General features: G+C 52.7%; 1 protein-coding gene across 1 annotated transcript; it reads left to right on the forward strand.

Annotated features, from left to right (window-relative positions):
• The first annotated feature begins 9,025 nt into the window (after positions 1-9,025).
• On the forward strand, positions 9,026-12,890 carry EGR1 (early growth response 1). The gene is made up of 2 exons (XM_077138596.1): positions 9,026-9,593; positions 10,300-12,890. Exons 1-2 carry the CDS (start codon positions 9,290-9,292, stop codon positions 11,622-11,624), a joined length of 1,629 nt encoding a protein of 542 aa, XP_076994711.1. The 5' UTR covers positions 9,026-9,289; the 3' UTR covers positions 11,625-12,890.
• Positions 12,891-19,902: the final 7,012 nt, after the last annotated feature.

Here is a 19,902-nt window from a genome sequence, read left to right on the forward strand (position 1 = left end):
ATCTCCAGAGCCTGCACGGCTTCCCTTCGCCAAGCACTCCTGCTCGGCTACTTCTCCTGGTCAGCTCCTGCCGGCGCGTCAAGGGCAGGTGCTGCTGCTACCTGACCCCCAAGCCATCAGCAGTCCCTTCAGGCCCCTCTCGCCCCTTGTCCATGCCCCCCTGAGAGTACTCTTCTCCCTCTGGGCACTGACTCTTTCCTCCTCTAAGGGAGGAGGCAATGTCCGGTCTCACCACTCTTTCCCCAGCCTCTATCTAGCACAGGGCCTGGCACACAATAAGCATCAGCACATTTTTTTGAATTGTTCGAATGATGCCCCTGCAGCATTTTTCCTGTCCTGGAAAAACATCAAACTTCAAACCTCAGCATCTCTTTGCTGAGCTGTTTGCCCACACCTGAGGCTGGGTGTCTACACTGAACAGGAGCTGCCCGGAGCAGCTGCCCTCGCTCCGATGCCCCCAGCAGGTGCCCAGGCTAGCTCACTCTCTCCCTTTCTCTCTCTCTCTCTCTTGCACACAGATGGGAGTCGGCTTTCCAACCACATTCAGTTCTCACTTGAATTCAAAAGCTAAATTGAGAGGAAGAGCAGCTTCACACTCCCAATTTAGCTGAGGAGAGAAAAAGTGAGACAGCTTGGATGCTGCCAGAGAAAGAAAAAAGTTAGGTCTGGGTTTGGGGGTGGCGGAGGGGCCGCATCCAGGACCCGAGAGAAGACAGCACCCCCACCACCACCACCCAGCTCCTAAAAATAAACCACCCAGGAGCTGTCACCCCAGGGTGACCCCTAAAGCCGCTTTCCTAGACCTGTTCCGTAATTCTAGGCGCTGCTCCAGTCTTGTGAGGGAGGGGGAGTTTGGGGCGGAGTAGAAAAGTCTCTTGGTTCTTAAAAATATCCAGTGAGGGAGATGCTGCCACTTGGCTCACGGAGATAGAGGAATGCAGGAAGTTCTTCTTAAATCTGACTTTAATCCCTACTGCCATAGCTGGAGGTCAGTGTCTCTGAATGATGAATACAAACATAGTCCACTGTCAGCTTGAAGATACCATTGTCCTGCCAGGAGGACCCTCGTGAAGCTGGATGGGCGGGGATGGGAGGGAAACTGGGTCCTGGAAGTTCCCAAGAGCCCATTCCTTTACCTGCCGATAGGAACCAAAGTGCTGCCTCGGCCCAGAGAAGAGTGAGGACCGGGCTGCACATGGCCCTGGGGACAGGAGCCGGTTCTCTCTCCCTCTTATCACTGCTCTTCAATGCGGTGGCCAGGCTGGAAGCGCTTCCTCCCAGTTCGGGGCCGGCTGCCTCTTCAGTGACTCGGTTGGACTCTCCCCTAAGCAGGGCTCCCCCTCTGGCTCTAGTGAGTGGGTGGAGGAGGCAGCAGAAGAGGATTCCCTCCAGTCTCCCCAGCCTCCCTGTGACGCCGTACTCAGGGAAATGGGGTTGTCCTTTGGGCCAAGCCCCCTGCCATTAGATTTGGGGATCAGTTTTCTTGCTGTCTTTCTGCCTGTGAGAGACCCCCGAAGGGAGGCCCTGTGACCCTGTAATAGTGGGGGCTGGATGCCCGCAAACCGTACCCTCTCTCCTGGGCTGTCGCCTGGCTGCCTGGCTGCTCTCACCAGCCCTCCCCATGCAGCCTCCCACGAGTGCTTTTAAATGGCAGGCGGGCCCCCTGGCCGGCTGGGGGCTGGATGGGCTTCCCACAGGCTCCCAGCTCCCAGCGGGTAGTGCTATCACACAGCGTCCTAGCTGCTTATTTACTTGTCTGTTTCCCTGACTAGGCTGTGAGCTCCAAAAGGGGAGGGACCCTCTTTACTTCTCTTTGTATCTTTCTTTAAATTTATTTTTTGTCTCTTTGTATCTTTGATGCCTAGAGCAGAGTAGCTGTTTGATAAATAACTGGTGAATGAATGAATTGAAATGATCTGTTGACACGTCGGACTTCCCTAGTCCACCTAAGACCCCCTGCAGAGCTGGGTCACAGAGGCAGCACTCGTTGTGTGAAAACCCATCGTGATGGACACGGATGACATGTGCACTTTCCTGGATGTATATTGGTCATAATAAAAAGTTAAAGATATTTTTTTAAAGAAAAAAAAAAGAACCCCTGCAGAGTGAGATCTTCTTTGGAGTGACCAGAGGACAGCTCTAGGTATGAACTGAGGGTTCAGCTAGAGGGGTCTGAAGCCAGAGTGTGGTTTGGAATCATTGACTGGCTCTGTGACCTTGAGCAAGTTGCCTGCCCTCTCTGAGCCTGTTTCGTCACCAGTGAACCCGGGGTGAGAATGGTACCTTCCCTCCTAAGGCATTAGGAGGGTTAAATGAGCTGATACCTGTCAGGCATTCAGCTCACAGCCTGACACACAGTATTGTGTCTCTGGGGCATAGAGAATGTACTCATAGATTTAGGAAATCAGAAGAAATGAACACCGGTGATATTATTATTGTTATTTTTGCTGCATCCTGCTGTTTGGCGGTGGGGGGGGGGGGAGACTACACTAGAAGTCGGGGAACCCCAGGAGCTGCCTGCCCCCTCCCACTCCCCTCCCTCCCCAGGTCTGCAGAGCCCAAGCTCACCCACAGAGAAGCGGCGCAGCCCCAGCACTGGGTGGTGGTAAGGGGCCAGAAATAACTGCCGTTGCTATTCCTGCCTTTCTGGGCTGGATGGAAATGCTGCCTTTCTCATCTAAAGGCTGCACTCGCTGCACATCAGTGGGCTCTTATGTAACGCTCCCCTCCCTCTGCCTACCCAAAGAGCTTCCAGAGATTTCTGCAGCCGGCTTTACCACACACTGAGCTGGGGGTGGGGGGAGCAAAGAAGCCGCAGACTAGATTGTCCTCCGAGCCTGGCCCCAGAAGGGGAGCTGCCTGGCACCCAGCGGAGGGCCTGACGTTCACGGCAGCCCCTTTTTACCTTTCCAGATCACTCTGGGGACCCAGGGAGCCCTAAGTGTTCACCGGGCCCCACCCACTCTTTCCTTAACAGACCCTCTTGAGCACAGCCTTTGTCCCCTCCCCAAAATATTGTGCCCCACTGTCTCCCCACTTTTGGCCTGACCTCCCTCTGTCTGGCACAGGCTCCTCAGGCAGACTCAGAGGACAGTAGCCCAGGTGCCCCCTCTTTCAGGAAGAACCCCCATCTGTGCCAAATCTGCCATGGTCTCCTCCCTGGAGCCCCTGGACCGACTGCCCAGAGGATGCAGGCACCGTCTTCAGAACCCAGGGGATCCCCTCTGCATGGGCCCTTCGCCACCTACCCGAGGACTCAGGCTCTCCTCTGGCCCCCAGTTGTCCTACCTGTAATTGGACTAGATGCAGTGGCTCTATCAACACTTCAACAGGCTGGAACGTTCTCTCCCACATCTCTTCTGTCCAAGTCCAGGTTCTTCTGTCTATTTCTCCCCGCCCTCTCGGTGCACATTCGGTCCTACCCATGCCTGGCTCATAAGTTTCTTCCGGCCCCTCAAGATCCCCCTAGGGTGGGAGCAGAGCTGCCCCCAGCCCCTCTCCAGGCCCTCTGTGTTTCCGGTGGAGCCCATCAGCTATTGGAAAGTGTGACAGGCACCCCAGACAGAGCCCCAGAGTCACTTCCTGAGCCCCAGGCCGGCCACAGCCATGGCAAACCACGGTCTGAGCAGCACATGTGGGTGCTGACGTGGCCTGGGCTTGGGGAGGAGGAAGCAGCAGTGGAAAAAAGGGCTTGTCTTCCTCCGAGAGCTGCAGCCTGCTCAACCTTGGGTTGGGTGTCTGAGACAAGATGGGTCCCTCTGGCTGTCTCTTAGGGCCTCAGCTGCCAAGGCCAAATCCTGATCTTATCTCACCTCTGCCTCCCTCTCCGCCTCTCTTCTTTGCAAGGAAAGTCTGAGTGCAGACAGCAGCGCGGACCTGCAGACAGACCCTCCAGAGGCTCTGGCCTCTCCCACGATTCCTGACACCAGTCACCAGGCCAGCAAGTTCTGAGGGTCCCAGCCTCATCCCTACACACCCCTGGAGGCCTGGCAGGCACCCCAGCCAGGGGGCAGGAGTAGCCCAGAGCCTTCCTTACCCCCAGCCTGGTTTTCTTTAGGCCCCAGGCCTGTTGTTCCATCCGGGTTTCCAGCGCTCACAGCGCTCACAGCCCTTGGAAGGGGCCAATCCTTTTCACTATGTCTCCTCCTCTCCCTGTCCCCCCAGTCAGCACAAACAGAAGTGTGCACTGGTCAGAAGATGGGCCAGAGGAGAGAGGGGAAGACTCGGTTGCCCCAGACCCTGCTGCCGAGAAGTGAGACCAGCAGCACAAATACATCCGGGGAAGTTATGGGTTGAATTGTGTCCCCCAAAAAGACACATCCCTATACGAACTCCCGGTTCCATGAATGCGACCTCCATTTAGAAATAGGGTCTTTGCAGATGTGACTAGTTTGAATGAGGCCAAACTGGATGAGAGCTCACTCTAATCCAACACGCCTGGTATCCTAACAAGAAGGGGAGAATGGGACACACTGACAGGGGAAGGCCATGCAAAGATGGAGACAAGAAAGGCCTTGGAGACGGGAAGGCAGATGTTGGAGGGATTCATCCACAAGCCAAACAATGCCAAGGACTGCCGGCAACCACCGGAAGCTAGAAGAGGCGAGGAAGGGTCTCCCTTACAGGCTTCAGGCACAGCGTGGCTCTGCTGGCACCTTAATTTCAGAGCTCTAGCATGCCGAACTGAGGCAATACATTGCTGTTGTTTTAAGACCCATTGGTGGTACTTTGATATGGTAGCCCCAGCAAACTACGACAAAGGGCGGGGCTCCGAGGCCTTCCTGTTTCTTCCCTGCGCGCCCGTGGCCCCGTCACAGCACACGCTCAAGCCTGGACAGCAGGTAGGGGTTTGGACCCAGTTCCTCTCACTGTTCCTAGGCAGAAGCTGCCTCCCAAAAAGGCCATTTTGTATGAGCTGGAGAGGGCAGAGTAAGGGAGAGCGAAGGTGGAAGTGTACAGCTGGCACCCTAAATATTCTCACTGCCTGCGCCTTAGTCTGAGGTCTAGACTGAGTGTGGCTGGAGCTCCGTCTGAGGCCTCTCCACAGCTATCCCCCTGTCTGGAAAGCTCTCCCCACCCACCACACTCCTCCACTCAGAACTGGCTTCCTCTCTGCCTTTCTATCTCCGCATAAATGTCATCTCTGTTGAAATGCCTTCTTCACCTCCCCAGATGTCCTTTTCCCTGCCATCATCCCTGCCTCTGTAATTCACCCCTTGCTTCCCTTGTTTCCTTTATTTTACGTCTACTATAAATTAAAATGACCCTTTTTATCTGCATAACTGTTTGTTTCTATATATCCCACTAAGTGGCATTTTCCATGAGGGCAAAGCCCCCTCTGCCTTCTCACTGCACTTTCTCCAGTACTTACTGTGGTGCCTCACAAAAGCAGGTGGCTAATATACCTTTTTCCAAGATAAATTCTAATGCATTATTCAACTCTACCCCTTACTACTTCCTCATAGGAACCCTTTCCACTCCAGCCCATTTCCCAGCCTCATTTTGCCCAAATGAACCATACATGGGGCCTCCCGATCATCCCCTTGAGTCCCGCCATGCCGCTGGCCCACCAGCCTCTCACTTCCTTCCTCTAAGTGCAGTCCTTTTCATGCTCTTTCTACTACAGGGCCTCTCCATCAACCCAGCCCCCTGGAGTCTCTCCCTCCTCTTATGCCCTTTGTCCCTTAGAGTCACAGGTTTTTGGTGGCTAGCGCTGCTTCCTGCGCTTCATTCCCTTGTAACATAGACTCCAGTAAATTCTCAGAGAAGTGTTTTTATTGTGTTGATAATGGATGTATTAATCAGATCCTGTTGGCTTGTAACAGAAACTGAACTCAAGCTGGATTAAGTTAAAAGGGAATTAATTGGCTTATGCAATTAAAAAACCCAGGCTGAATCCAGAGACGTACTCCCTGTGTGTGAATCTCTTCTCTCTGATTTCCTCTGCATTGGCTTCATCCTCAGGCAGGTCCTCCAGTCCGATGGCAAGATGGCCTCCAGATTTATATTCCATTGGCTTAGTACCATCAGGGGAAACAGAATTCCTCCTTCCTAGGAGCTCCAGCAAAAGACCCAGAAGTGATTTTCACTGCCCTGGTTTGGGTCTTACGCCCATCCCTGAATCAATCTCCACGGCTGGGGAGAGGCAACGCTCCTATAGGCCAAGCCTAGGTTACATTCCCTCTCCCAGATCCACGGTGGAGTCAGCCCACCCAACCACCTGGATGGGGGGGGGGGGAGGGGGCTCTCCAAAGGACATTGCCAGGTGGGGGTAGTTATGAAAAGAAAGGGGAATTGATGATGGGTAGGCATAAAAAAGATAGAGCCCAAAAGGATTTCTGGTGCCCAGCTTCAGCAGACAGATACTTTAGGTCAGCCTGCACATTTGAACCACAGAACTGCCTTGCTCTGGCTGGGGAGGTGTGCCACCTTGCAGTCTGGGTGGCTCCCCAGGGACAGCACAGGGTGCCCAGCCTGTGGTGCCTGCTCAGTTCTCATGCTCATGAGCTTGGTCCCACTCTCCCAAAGATTGTGATTCAGTTGGTCTAGAGTAAAACCTTTCTTTTTCAGAGCTCCAAGGTGATTCTGTTGCACAGGCAAAGTTGAAAAATTGCCCTCAGAAATGATGCTCTACTGCAGTAAGAAAAACTCTAATCAGCTCTTAGGGACAGCGTCTCCTGGGTTAGAATAGGGATGTTTCACCTTCTCTGGACAACTTTTCAGAAAAGGGACACCAGGATTCTCGTGGAGGCTAAGGATGGGTAGGTGACCTTTGAATGACCCTGTGGGTCCACAGCTCCTGAAAATAACAATAAATGCTGTTTATTGAACGCCAACCCAAAGCAGGGTACTGTGCTCTGCCATTGCACAGATGGCACCCTGGGTAAGTTTCAGTCTTTGTCCACAATCCTTCCATGTGGTATGGTTCACAACCCCATTTTACAGTTGAGGAAAGCAAGATGCAAAAGGTTTGGTCAAGATACCCCACCAGGGAGTGGTCAAATGGGCATTTTGACCCAGGACCATCCCATCCTGTCTGGCCTGCCCTCCCTGCCCTGCAGGAGGCTTCAGAGAGGCGCAGCTTCAGCCCTGCTGGGAAGAGCGACATGGGGACAGTGGCAGTGGGTTCCCCACCCCATTCATGGCTTAGGATGGGGAGCCCAGATCTTTCTTGCACGCAGAGAGACGAGGGAGCCCTGGTTCACCACTGGATTCCTTAAGTCATTTTTATTTTTAAATGGGAGGGGAAAGTAGCGGGGTGAGGGATAAAGAGGGTTGAGAGTTAGGCCCCCCCTTCAATCCCCCGACCCTGACCTCCTGAGGCTGACCCTTTCCCTCCGGGTGTTGTCATGAGCGCCCCCCTTCCATACCCGCGCTTTCGGCTTTCTTTTTAAATTTAGAAAAGCAGCACCTCCCATGAATTCAGAGCAAGAACGGAGCCTTCCCTTCTCGGAATCCCTGTTCCCTTCGGGATGCGCATTTAACTGCTGGGGGGTGGGGGGCGGGTGGAGAGGGCTTCCCTGTTCGCATCCCCGCTCCCAGGAGACCTGGAGGAAGCGTCCTCTCCCCACCCCCCCGCGACGCGCGGCCCAGGCTCGGCGAGGGAAGCTGTGCTATCCCGGAGTCTGCGCGCCTCGGCGGTGGCGGCTCCCCGGGGACTGCAGGGAGAGCCCGGGCTGCGGCGCCTGCTCAGTCCGCGCTCACTGCGTCTAAGGCTCCCCCGCCGGGCCCGGTGCCAGGCACCGCCGCCGGGAAAAGGAGCGAGGCGCGGCGGCGGAAGAACCCGCTCGGCCCGGCCGGGGAGTGGAGGTGGAGAGGGGCCCTCCAGGGGGCAGCACCGAGCCGCTGAGCTGGTCCCTATCTTCGCGCCAAGCCTGGGGGCCCCAGATAGGCCATAGGGAAGCCCCCTTTTTAGATTCCCGCAGAGTCCGCCGCGCCCCTGCCTGGACCGCAGAAGGATGGAGAAGCCCCCCCCCCCCCACACACACACACAAGGACCACGAGGCAGTGACCGGAAGAGAACTCAGCCCTCTAGAGAACTCAGCTAGGTCCCCTAGCCTGCTCCCCAATGGCAGTCTCTACCCCGGCCGGGACCTGGGAACAGCTTTTCGGTCCTTGCCCCGTCCCACTGGCAGGTGGCCCAGAAGCACGAGGCCCACCGCTAAGCACAGGGGCCCAGGAACTATGGAGCCAGGATTTCCCAGCCTCAGTTTCCCCGATGAAGACGCCTGGAAAAGCACCCTACTATTAGCCGAGACCTGAGGTCAAGGTCCCGCCTCTCCTGGGCGGCCTCTAGCCTAGACGGCCCAGCTGCCTCTCCCCTCCCCTCCGGTTCGCTCCCACGGTCCCAGAGGTGGGCGGGCAGGCCCTGGATGACGCTGGCAAAGCCCCGGCCCGGCTCGCCTTCGCCCTTGTCGCGGGCACGGGCTTCCCCAGCTCAGTCCCCGCCGGGGAGCCGCCCGAGCGGCCGTGCGCCCCGCGCCTTGCCCGCTGACCGCCCCGCTCCCGGTTCGCGCTCGGGCTCGGACTCTCGGCTGGGAACCAGGGAGGGGGGAGGGAGCGAGGGCGCCTCGAGCAGCGACCCGGAAACGCCATATAAGGAGCAGGAAGGATCCCCCGCCGGAACAAACCTTATTTGGGCAGCGCCTTATTTGGAGTGGCCCGGTATGGCCCGGCCGCTTCCGGCTCCGGGAGGAGGGAGAAAGGCGGAGGGAAGGGGCGGGGGCAACGCGGGGAACTTCGGAGCAGCGTGGGTGGCGGACACCCCAGCTGCAGCCCCAGCACTAGGCTTTCCTGGGACCTGGAGCCCCGGGTGCGGGAACAGGCGCGCGGCCCGGGGTGTGGGGTAGGGGTGCCCTCCGCGCTGCGATAAGGGGCTTCACGTCACTCCGGGTCCTCCTGGCCCGTCCTGCCATATTAGGGCTTCCTGCTTCCCATATATGGCCATGTACGTCACGGCGGAGGCGGGCTCGTGCGGGTCCAGACCCTTCAAATAGAGGCGAATCCGGGGAGTCGCGAGAGATCCCAGCGCGCAGAACTTGGGGAGCCGCCACCGCCGCCGCCGCCGCCGCCGCCGCAGAACCGGCCCGTGCCCAAGCCTCCGCAGCAGCGCCGAGTCCACACCGGCCCGCGGCGAGGGCGAGCCTGGGGGCCCCACCTACGCTTTCCCCAGTGTGCCCCGCAATCCGCATGTGACCCGGACAAGCCCCCGCGAGCGTGTCCCCCGCAGCTCCGACCCCGGGCTGCGCCCACCCGCCCTAACCCCAGCTCCAGCGCTCGCCGGTACGGGATGGCCGCGGCCAAGGCCGAGATGCAGCTAATGTCCCCGCTGCAGATCTCCGACCCGTTCGGCTCTTTTCCTCACTCGCCCACCATGGACAACTACCCCAAGCTGGAGGAAATGATGCTGCTGAGCAACGGGGCGCCCCAGTTCCTCGGTGCCGCCGGGGCCCCCGAGGGCAGCGGCGGCAACAGCAGCAGCAACAGCAGCGGGGGCGGTGGAGGTGGAGGGGGCGGTAGCACCAGCAGCAGCGGCGGCGCCTTCAACCCTCAGGGGGAGGCGGGCGAGCAGCCCTACGAGCACCTGACCGCAGGTAAGCGGTGACCCGCGCCGAGGATTCGCCCCTTCACCCCAAGCCTGACGTCCAGTCCTTCCCCCACGGCCTTCACCGCAGGAGCCCTCCTGGTCCTCAGGGATGCCTCTGGGGTTTCCCTTCCCTTCCTCGCATGCCCAGGGTCATGTGTTAGAAGGATGCCTGGGGACATCCCCCCCCACACACACACCGGGTCCCTAGCGGTGCGAAGATGGAGCTTTTGTTTTGGATGGAGAGCTCCGGGGCTGCGTGGGTGGGTGGAGAGGGGGAGGGCTTGTTTTGATGAGCGGGGCTGCGCACCCCCTCTCCAAAGAAGGCTTGCCTTTGCCTCTCTGCCTTCCCCCCCGGAAGGGCCAGGATCCGTGGCCAGGGAGTCCCGGCGGGCCGGGGTAGGGGGCGCACACTAGCCGCGGCCATGGGGTGCTGGCGGGAATCCCTCGTCAGTGCAGCCGCCGCTGCGGAGCGCTGGGAGCTGCAGTGGAGGGGGATTCTCCGTCTTTGCGTCAGCTGTTGTTGAATTGAGCTCTGCCGCTGGAGCGCGTCCAGGAACATTGCAATCTGCTGCTATCAATTATTAACCCGCTCGGGAGTCAATGGTGGCCCGCCCGACCTCTTGACTGTCAGCTCGGGTCCTCCCTGGTCTCCAGTGATTGCTCTCCAGTAACCAGGCCTTCTCTCTCTCTCTCTCTGTCTTCTCTCCTGGCAGAGTCCTTTCCCGACATCTCTCTGAATAACGAGAAGGTGCTGGTGGAGACCACCTACCCTAGCCAAACCACTCGGCTGCCCCCCATCACCTACACTGGCCGCTTCTCTCTGGAACCTGCGCCCAACAGTGGCAACACCCTGTGGCCTGAGCCCCTTTTCAGCCTGGTCAGTGGCCTTGTGAGCATGACCAACCCGACGGCCACCTCGTCCTCCGCGCCATCTCCAGTGGCCTCCTCCTCGCCTGCCTCTCAGAGCCCACCCCTGAGCTGCGCAGTGCAGCCCAGCGACAGCAGTCCCATTTACTCGGCGGCACCCACTTTCCCCACACCCAACGCTGACATTTTCCCCGAACCGCAGAGCCAGGCCTTTCCCGGCTCCGCAGGCGCTGCACTCCAGTACCCGCCTCCGGCCTACCCTGCCACCAAGGGCGGCTTCCAGGTTCCCATGATCCCTGACTACTTGTTTCCCCAGCAGCAGGGGGACCTGGGCCTGGGCCCCCCAGACCAGAAGCCCTTCCAGGGCTTGGAGAGCCGTCCCCAGCAGCCTTCACTCACGCCGCTGTCCACCATCAAGGCCTTTGCCACGCAGTCGGGCTCCCAGGAACTCAAGGCCCTCAACACCACCTACCAGTCCCAGCTCATCAAACCCAGCCGCATGCGCAAGTACCCCAACCGGCCCAGCAAGACGCCCCCCCACGAACGCCCCTATGCCTGCCCGGTGGAGTCCTGCGACCGCCGCTTCTCCCGCTCGGACGAGCTCACCCGCCACATCCGCATCCACACGGGCCAGAAGCCCTTCCAGTGCCGCATCTGCATGCGCAACTTCAGCCGCAGCGACCACCTTACCACCCACATCCGCACCCACACGGGCGAGAAGCCCTTCGCCTGCGACATCTGTGGGAGAAAGTTTGCCAGGAGCGATGAGCGCAAGAGGCATACCAAGATCCACTTGCGGCAGAAGGACAAGAAGGCAGACAAGGGTGGCGTGGCCTCTGCAGCCGGCCCTTCCCTCGCCTCCTACCCGTCCCCGGTCGCTACCTCTTATCCGTCCCCGGTCACTACCTCGTACCCGTCCCCGGCCACCACCTCATACCCATCGCCGGTGCCCACGTCCTACTCCTCCCCCGGCTCCTCCACCTACCCATCTCCTGTCCACAGCGGCTTCCCGTCGCCTTCCGTGGCCACCACGTACTCCTCGGCGCCCCCCGCCTTCCCCGCCCAGGTCAGCAGCTTCCCCTCCTCAGCCGTCACCAACTCCTTCAGCGCCTCCACGGGGCTTTCGGACATGACGGCCACCTTTTCCCCCAGGACAATTGAAATTTGCTAAAAGGAAAAGAGGGGAAGAAGGAAAAGGGGAGAAAAAGAAACACGAGAGACTTAAAGGACAGGAGGAGGAGACGGCCGAAGGAGAGGGGGAGGGGGTTCCTCTTAGTTCAGATGGAGGTTCAGAGCCAAGCCTTCCCCCTCTACTCCACCGCCCTGGTCAGCATGGAAGGTCTGTTGGCCAACAACCTTTTCTGCCCACTTCCCCTTCCCCTCCCCGGTTCCCTCTCCCTTTGACTTCAGCTGCCTGAAACCGCCATGTCCAAGTTCTTCACCTCTATCCAAAGAACTTGACTTGCATGGATTTTGGATATTTCATTTCAGTATCATTTCCATCGTCTGCCTGACCCCTTGCTCCCTTCAATGGTAGAATATTGAGTTGGGGAAATGGGGTTTGGGCCCTGGGAGCCCAGCCCTGCACCCTTGTACAGCGTCTGTGCCATGGATTTCGTTTTCCTTGGGGTACTCTTGATGTGAAGATAATTTGCATATTCAATTGTATTATTTGGAGTTAAGTTCTCACTTTGGGGAAAAAAAAAAAAAAAAAAGAAAAGCCAAGCAAACCAATGGTGATCCTCTATCTTGTGATGATGCTGTGACAATGACTTTGAAGCTTTATTTTTTTTGAAACAGCAGTCCTAGGTATTAATCAAAGCATGTGTCAGAGTGATGTTCCGTTAACCTTTTTGTAAATATTGCCCGACTGTACTCTCACATGTGGCAAAATATGGTTTGGTTTTTCTTCTTTTTTTTTTTTTTTTAAGTGTTTTTTTTTTTTCCGTCCTTTTGATTTAAAAAAAGTTTCACGTCTTGGTGCCTTTTGTGTGATGCGCCTTGCTGATGGCTTGACATGTGCAATTGTGAGGGATGTGCTCACCTCTAGCCTTAAGGCGGGCAGGGAGTGATGATTGGGGGAGGCTTTGGGAGAAAACTAAGGAAGAGGCTGAGCTGAGCCTCAGTTCTCCAGAATGTAAGGGAAAAAAAATATATCTAAAACAAAATCTGAACTCTCAAAAGTCTATTTTTTTAACTGAAAATGTAAATTTATAAATATATTCAGGAGTTGGAACGTTGCAGTTACCTACTGAGTAGGCGGCGATTTTTGTATGTTATGAACATGCAGTTCATTATTTTGTGGTTTTATTTTACTTTGTACTTGTGTTTGCTTAAACAAAGTGACTGTTTGGCTTATCAACACATTGAATGCGCTTTATTGCTCATGGGATATGTGGTGTATATCCTTCAGAAAAATTAAAAAGAAATTAAAATAGCTTTGTTGGGTGTGTTTCCTGGGCTAGGGGGACGGGCCCTGCAAGCAGCTGTCGCTGTCGAGGGGGTTGAGGTTTCCTGAAGTCTCCAAGGCTTTTAGAGGCAGGGACACACCATCCAGTGTCATGTCTGCAGTGTGTTCTGGGAGTGAATTCTATAGGAATATTGGATGTGGGCCTCCTCTTGATGCTCTCCTGTTTCTCATTCTGGCTGCCTGCAGCTTTACCTTGGTTGGTTAAAGCTAAAGTAGGCCCAGGGTAAAGGGGGGGCCATGTGTAGCCAAAGGCAGTTTCACTCTCTGCCACCCCAGCCAGGGCTGGGAGAATCTGTGTTCTCGGGACTCTGCCATGTGGACCAGGGGAGATAAGGGGTGGGCCCAAGGACTTGGGGAAGTAGTAACAAAGCTGGGGCTGGCTCAGCCTCTCCCTCCCATCTTCCAGGTCCCTAGCAATCTGAGGGTATCGAAGAAGGACAGAAGAGGCAGGGGCCAGTTCTTAAGCCAAGAAGCTTTCCAGGAAGAAAATGTCACTTGCCAGCTGGATCTGTGATCCTTGGCAGCCTCCTGGGGTGCAGGGTGTTTTGGGCTGGAGGATGGCCTGTGTCTTGGGTTCCTGTCCAGGTCCAGTGCGTTTGAGTTTGAGGTAGGGAGGATATTGGCCAAGTCTTTACCCACAAGTATGGAAGGGATTGGTTACCAAGTGGAAGTGCTTCGGCCAACTTCTGACTCCTCAGATCAGGGACAGTGAAGTGTCCGTCTACCTAGTCTGCCCAGCAGGCCCCAAGTGAAGTCAAGGTCTCACCTACCTCCCCCATCTCCCTCTGGTGACCTCCCAGGGTCTTGACCGGCAAGTTCTCCTGGGGTCTGGGGACTTCCAGGACCCTCTCGGTAGGGCCTCCCTCTTTCTCTTCCATTCTAGCTCCTCTTTCCCTCTTCCCCAACACTGCTGACCTTTGCTCTTTCCCATTCCAAACTCCTCAGCCTGAAACCAGGCCCCCTTCTTCAGCACATGGCACGTCCCTATGAGTCTCTTGGCAAAATCGCCAGGTCCTAATGGGACAATATTTGAGTTGGCACATCTCTTCCTAGCCCCACCTACCCCTCCCCATTTCACTCCAGGCCAAGGAACACAAGTTTATACCTGTTACACATTCTTAAGAGTACCTTGCCCCAGTCCAGACTCCCAATAAACAAAGCATGGCAAGAGCAAAATTGAGAGAGAAGGAGCAATTGAGTGAGAGAAGGAGCAAGGAGACTCTGCTCCTTAAAAGCAGAGACTCAAGCATTACAGTGCATCAGACTCACTAGAGGTGGCTTGTGGTAAACTCAGATTCCCAAGCCCGTTTCTAGAGTGTCATTTTCCTTAGGTCCAGAATGGGGTCCTAGAACTGACCTTGGGAACAAGCACTGCAGGTGATCTTAATACCGATGACTTGTTAAAAAAGCTCTGCCAAGCCCGCTGGCTAATTTTTCTCAGTCCTGTCACCAGGAGTTCTTTAGGCTCTGACAGTCCAAACTCACGTTGATTTGCATAGCTGAAGTAGGGAAAGACTTTTAAAAATCACCCCATTTTACGTCCTGTAAGAAGTTAAATGTGTTACCTAATATAAAGGAAAATAATAGTGTTGATTTTAACTCCTGCTCCTGTGAGAGAAAGCTGAAACCAAGGACACAAGGCAGTGCTGATAAAAGCTCTCATTGTCATAAAGGTTGAGGTTTGGGCTCCAGATAATGGTGAGCAATTGAATGCTCCCTGGGGACAATGTCTAGGGTTTCAGGGATTGTATTAGTTTGTTAATCTGCTGAAATGAGATATCCAGAAATGAAACAGTTTTTAAAAGAGGAATTTAATAAGTTACAAGTTTACAGTTCTAAGGCTATAAAAATGCTCAAATTAAGGCATCCAGGGAAAGATACCTTAAATCAAGGAAGGCCAATGGGGTCAGGAACTCCTCTGTCAGCAGGGAAGGCATGTGGCTGGCATCTGCTGGTGCCTGGCTCATGGGCTCTGTTGCTTTCAGCCTCTGTTTCCTGTGGGGGCTCCTCACTTAGTGTCTGTGGGCCCTCACTTAGCTCCTCTAGGACACAACTCTGGGTTCTGGCTTGCTGAGCATCTCATGGGAAGGTACCCACTGGGCCCTGGGTGGCTCTGATGCAACTTTTCTCCAAGTGTCTGAGTCTGTCTGAAGTTTCTCCAAAATGGTTCCCCTTTTAAGGGACTCCAGTAAACGAATGAAGACCCACCTGGAATGGCTGGAGTCACATCTCCATCTAACCAAAAGGTCACACCCACAATTGGGGTGCCACATCTCTGTAGTGATAATCTAATCAAAAGTTTCTGCCTTACAGTACTGAAACCGCTGCCCCCAAAAGATTGAATCAGGTTTAAAACATGGCTTTTCTGGGGTACATAGCATTTTCAAGCTGGCATAGGGATGTAAAAAAGGACAGAGAGGAGTAGGGTGGAAGAGGAGAGGGAGGAGGGGGGACTCAGGTTTAAGTTCTGAAGTAAAAGAAACAACCATAGATCCCTGATTCTTCCTCTTCGTACCTGAAGATACTGTTTTCTCTTGGATTTCAGGTATGCTTAGTCTCATCCATAGGGAAAGATTCTAAGCACTCAGGAAGGCAGCGCTTCACCTGCTTGCCACTCTGAGTCTGCAGCGTGCTTCCCTCTGCCTCCCCCCAGGTGGGCCCTCCAATCCCCACAGGAAGAGAAGGAGTCAGGTGTGGAGACTACAGAGTCGGACTTAATCCCTGTCCTTCCCCTCTCCTCCTGCCCTGCTGTTTCGGCTGGTTCATGCCCCACTTAGTACAGTTGGAGAGCGGAAGGCACTGGGCAGAGAGAGAAGCCAATGTCCTGAGGGAAACAAGGCCGACTCTAAAAGAATCAGGTGTCAAGCAAATAAGATTTCTACATTTTACCCATAAGCCTTTGGGTGCTAATAAGATTTCTGCACCCAAATAGCAAATCTAGCCTTCCCCTTCAGTCATGTTTCTTCTCCAGTCTCCCTTTACCAAACACTAGGACCTAGGAGAACATTTTGTGACGGCTCAACTTATTTGAGAAGATCTTGTAAGTCACGTTCCTCAGATCCAGCCAAGGGAGATACAGATTTAGATCATCTCCCTTTTTTGGGAGCTCTGTCCAACAAACCCATGCTCTTCAGGACTTCGGTTTTCTTACATTTTTATTACAACTTTATTGAGGTACAGTTGATGTATAATAAACTGTACGTGCGATGTGTACAATTTCATGGGTTTTACATATGTGCACACAGCTGGAACCATCACCACAATTACATAGGGAGTAAATCCGTCAGCCCCCAAAGTGTCCCTGTGCTCCTTGGTAACCCCTCCCTTCTCCCACCTCTGTCCCCAGGCAACCACTGATCTACTTTCTGTCATTCTACGATCATTTTGCATTTTCTGGCATCTTATATGAATTGAATCTTTCTGTTTATTTTCCTTTGGTATGGCTTCTTTCACTTAGCACCATTATTTTGAGATTCATTCCTGCTGTTATGTGCATAAATAATGCATTCCTTTTCATGGCCGAGTAGTATTCCACTGTCTAGCTATGCCACAATTTGTTCATCTTTTTGCCTGCACATGGACATTTAGGTGGTTTCACTTTGGGGCAGTTACAAATAAGGCTGCTGTGAACATATATGCACAAGTCTTTGTGTGGATGTGGACTGTATTTTTATCTCCTACCTCTTCCTCTCCTATAAAGTTCCCTGACTCTGGCTCCCACCATGTCCCCATTTACTCACCTCTCACTTCTTGGGAGCAATAAGCACCCAGCTCCCTCCACGTTCACAGAGGCCCGTTGTCTTAAAAGATCTGCCTCTTTTCATCTTTCTTCACATAAAGAGAGCCAGCCCCTTCATCATTTTTATTGCTCTACTTCAAACTCCCTCCTGTTTGTTTATAACCTCCTGGTAATGAGGTGTCTGGGGCTGAGCAAAGTATATTATCAGTATTTATTCTGCTTGGAAAATGCACACTGTCCTTGGTGATACTTCAGCCTTCCAAGGAGGAAAGGTACCTGCAGAGAGTGAGCCACAGATTGATGAGTTGCACCCATTTCAAAAAGAAGGAAGAGGCTACAGATCACATGATGGGGGTGGGGGGCTACCCCAGGAGAGACTAGTCCCCAAAGTTTATCTATACACCGTCCTTTTTTTATTTTTTCTTTTTGGGGTGCATGGTCCAGGAATCAAACCTGGGTCTCCCGCATGGAAGGCAAGCATTCTACTACCGAACCACCCCTGCACCCTGTATAATTTGTCTTTTATTATTACCTTCTGTGGATGCTTTGCTAGGTGGATTTTCTGGAACACTGATTCCACTCATCCACTGCTTGTCACAAGCCCTTTCCTACCACAGCCCCACCTCTCAGTTCTGAGGTAGTACTAAAGCTTCTTTCTCTTCTCTTTGGACATGGGGAGTCTGGGGGTGTAGAGCAGCCTGAGAGTGAAAATGGCAACTGAAAAAAGAGGGGGGTCTTGGTCTGTGTTCCAAACCCAGGTAAATGGGCACTTACTGACCATCTGGGCATGTGTTGGATTTGAGGTGGGGAGAGCGTCGCTTCACTTATCTTTAAAAGACTATCCTTAACCTCCAACTTCTCTAATAAAAAAAATTATACATATATATATTAAAAGTTATTCTTAAAAATTATCCTTTGCAGACAGACAATAACAAGTGTTGATAAGGATATGGAGACACTGGAACCCTCACACATTGTTAGTGAGGATGTAAAAGTGTGCAGCCATTTTGGAAAACCGTTTGACCATTTCTAATAAAGTTGAACATGTATTTATCATATGACCCAGCAATTCACTCCTGGGTATCTACCTAAGAGAAATGAAAACGTATATTCACACAAAGACTTGTAAACCAATGTTCATAGCAGCATTAGTCACAATAGGCAAAAAGTGGAAACAATCCAAATGTCTATGCAACTGCCGAATGGATAAACAAAATCAATCCTTACAATGGAATACTGTTCAGCAATAAAAAGAAACAAAATATGGACATATGCTGCAATATGTATGAACCTCAAAAACGTAAGTTTAAAAAGTTAGGTGCAAAAGACTATAAATGGTATGATGGCATTTATGTGAAATGTTCAGAAAAGGTAATTCTATAGAGACAGAGTAGGTCAGTAGTTGCCTAGGGGAGGAGGTAGGAACAGGCATTGACTTCAAGTGAATATGTTGTTTTAGGAGTGATGGGCAGGCTCTAAAACTTAACTGTATTGTTGTTTGTTCAACTCTGTACATTTACTAAACTAGCTGAATCACGCAGTTACCATGAGTAAATTTTATTGTATGTAGATTATACCTTGATAAATCCACTTTTTAAGAAATGGTTGCAAAGTAGTTAACCACAAGATGAAGCAAATGAATAACTGCTATTTTTCTGCTGGAAAGAAAATGAATATAATAGTTTATTTTTGTTACATCTTTCATCATAGTCCAAATTATTGACATTTTAAGAAATAGTATAATTAGAAGTTGCATTTCTAAGGAGATAATAGCTGAAAATAAAATTAATCTTTTTCTCTCCAAAGTTAGAAAAAAAAAACACCAGTGGGAATCCAGATGCCTCATTGCAGGCCAGATATATACCAGGCTCATTTCAATGCCAAGTGTATTCAGAAGTGACTCTGAAACTGGCAGAAGCTGAGCTTACAAAATTATGAACTCACCACCTGCATTAGAGAAGGGACCAGGGAAGGAGGAGCTGCGATTATTGCTTATGGCATTTATTGATGTATTTTTCCGTGTCGTTTTCTAGTTTTTTAAAAAATGAATTTGAATAAATATTGTCTTAATATTTAAATCACCTTCAATGCTTTAAATAAAGTTCTGCTTGATAAAAATGTTAAAAAAAAAAAAGTTATCAGGTGGGCCACAGTGGCTCAGTGGCAGAGCTCTTGCCTGCCATGCCAGAGACCTGGGTTCAATTCCTGGTGCCTGCCCATGTATTAAAAAAAAAAAAAAGAAAAGAAATGAAAAGTTATATATCCCCAGCACCTTTGACTAAATAAAAAAGTCAGTGTTATTTAAAAAAAAAAAAAAGTTATCCTTTCCTTCCCTGTCTTACAGTGCCCCTCCTCCAGGTGGGCTTCCCAGCGTTCATTCCCTCCTACCAACCCCTCCTCCGTGCCTGGAGGTGTCCTGGAGTCCTGTCTCCTGGGCTGCCTGGTCTGTGCCTGACCAGCCCTCTGAGTGAAAGGGGCTGATTTGCAAACTGAAGGCCAGCATCGTGGGGACTGAGGAGCTCCTGAGACTCTCAGTGACTGGGAGTTCATTTCAAAGGGGAGGATTTAAGGAATCTGGGAGAGGCAAATGGGTAGAAATGAATCTGTTCTGAGGTGTCCCTGTGACCCAGCCAGACCTCCCACCAGGGACAGAGCGCCTCTCAACTCCCACACAAGCCCAGGAGTCGCCGCCATTCACATAGAACCAGCAATGGGTGCCCTCCTCAGAGAAAATGATCTTGGCCTCGTTGGAAGCGATGGTGTTCATTTTCCCTCAGAAGTTCCAATTTATTGACATTTCTAAAGCCTAGAAACTTTTCATAGCCATTAATTAGACTCCTGAGAACCAAACTCGGCCTTATCGACTGAACAAAATAACAGAGCACCTGCAGTTGGAGAGTTGGTCTTAGGAATTTGGAGGGGTTCTGGAGGAAGACTTTTGTTCCAGCCTACACTTTCGAATCTCTTTAGAACCAATCTTCAAACCCCTCAAACTGGCTTCTCAGAGATAGTGAACCTGCTCCAGGTGCCGTATCAGGGCCAGTTTGTCAGTCTCCTCAACATCAGTTGCCCAACTCAAACTGTCTTCTCAAAACCACCCATTTCATTTCTTCAGATCCATTTGACTTGGTCCACCTGTGAGCTTTCTCAGATGAGTGATGGGGCCCAGCAGTTCTTGGAGGGACATTCTCAACCTTCTTTAATGATGCAAATACGACTAATGTTTCCCCAAGTCTCAAT

This window comes from Tamandua tetradactyla, chromosome 20, assembly GCF_023851605.1.
Source record: "Tamandua tetradactyla isolate mTamTet1 chromosome 20, mTamTet1.pri, whole genome shotgun sequence".
NCBI lineage: Eukaryota > Metazoa > Chordata > Mammalia > Pilosa > Myrmecophagidae > Tamandua > Tamandua tetradactyla.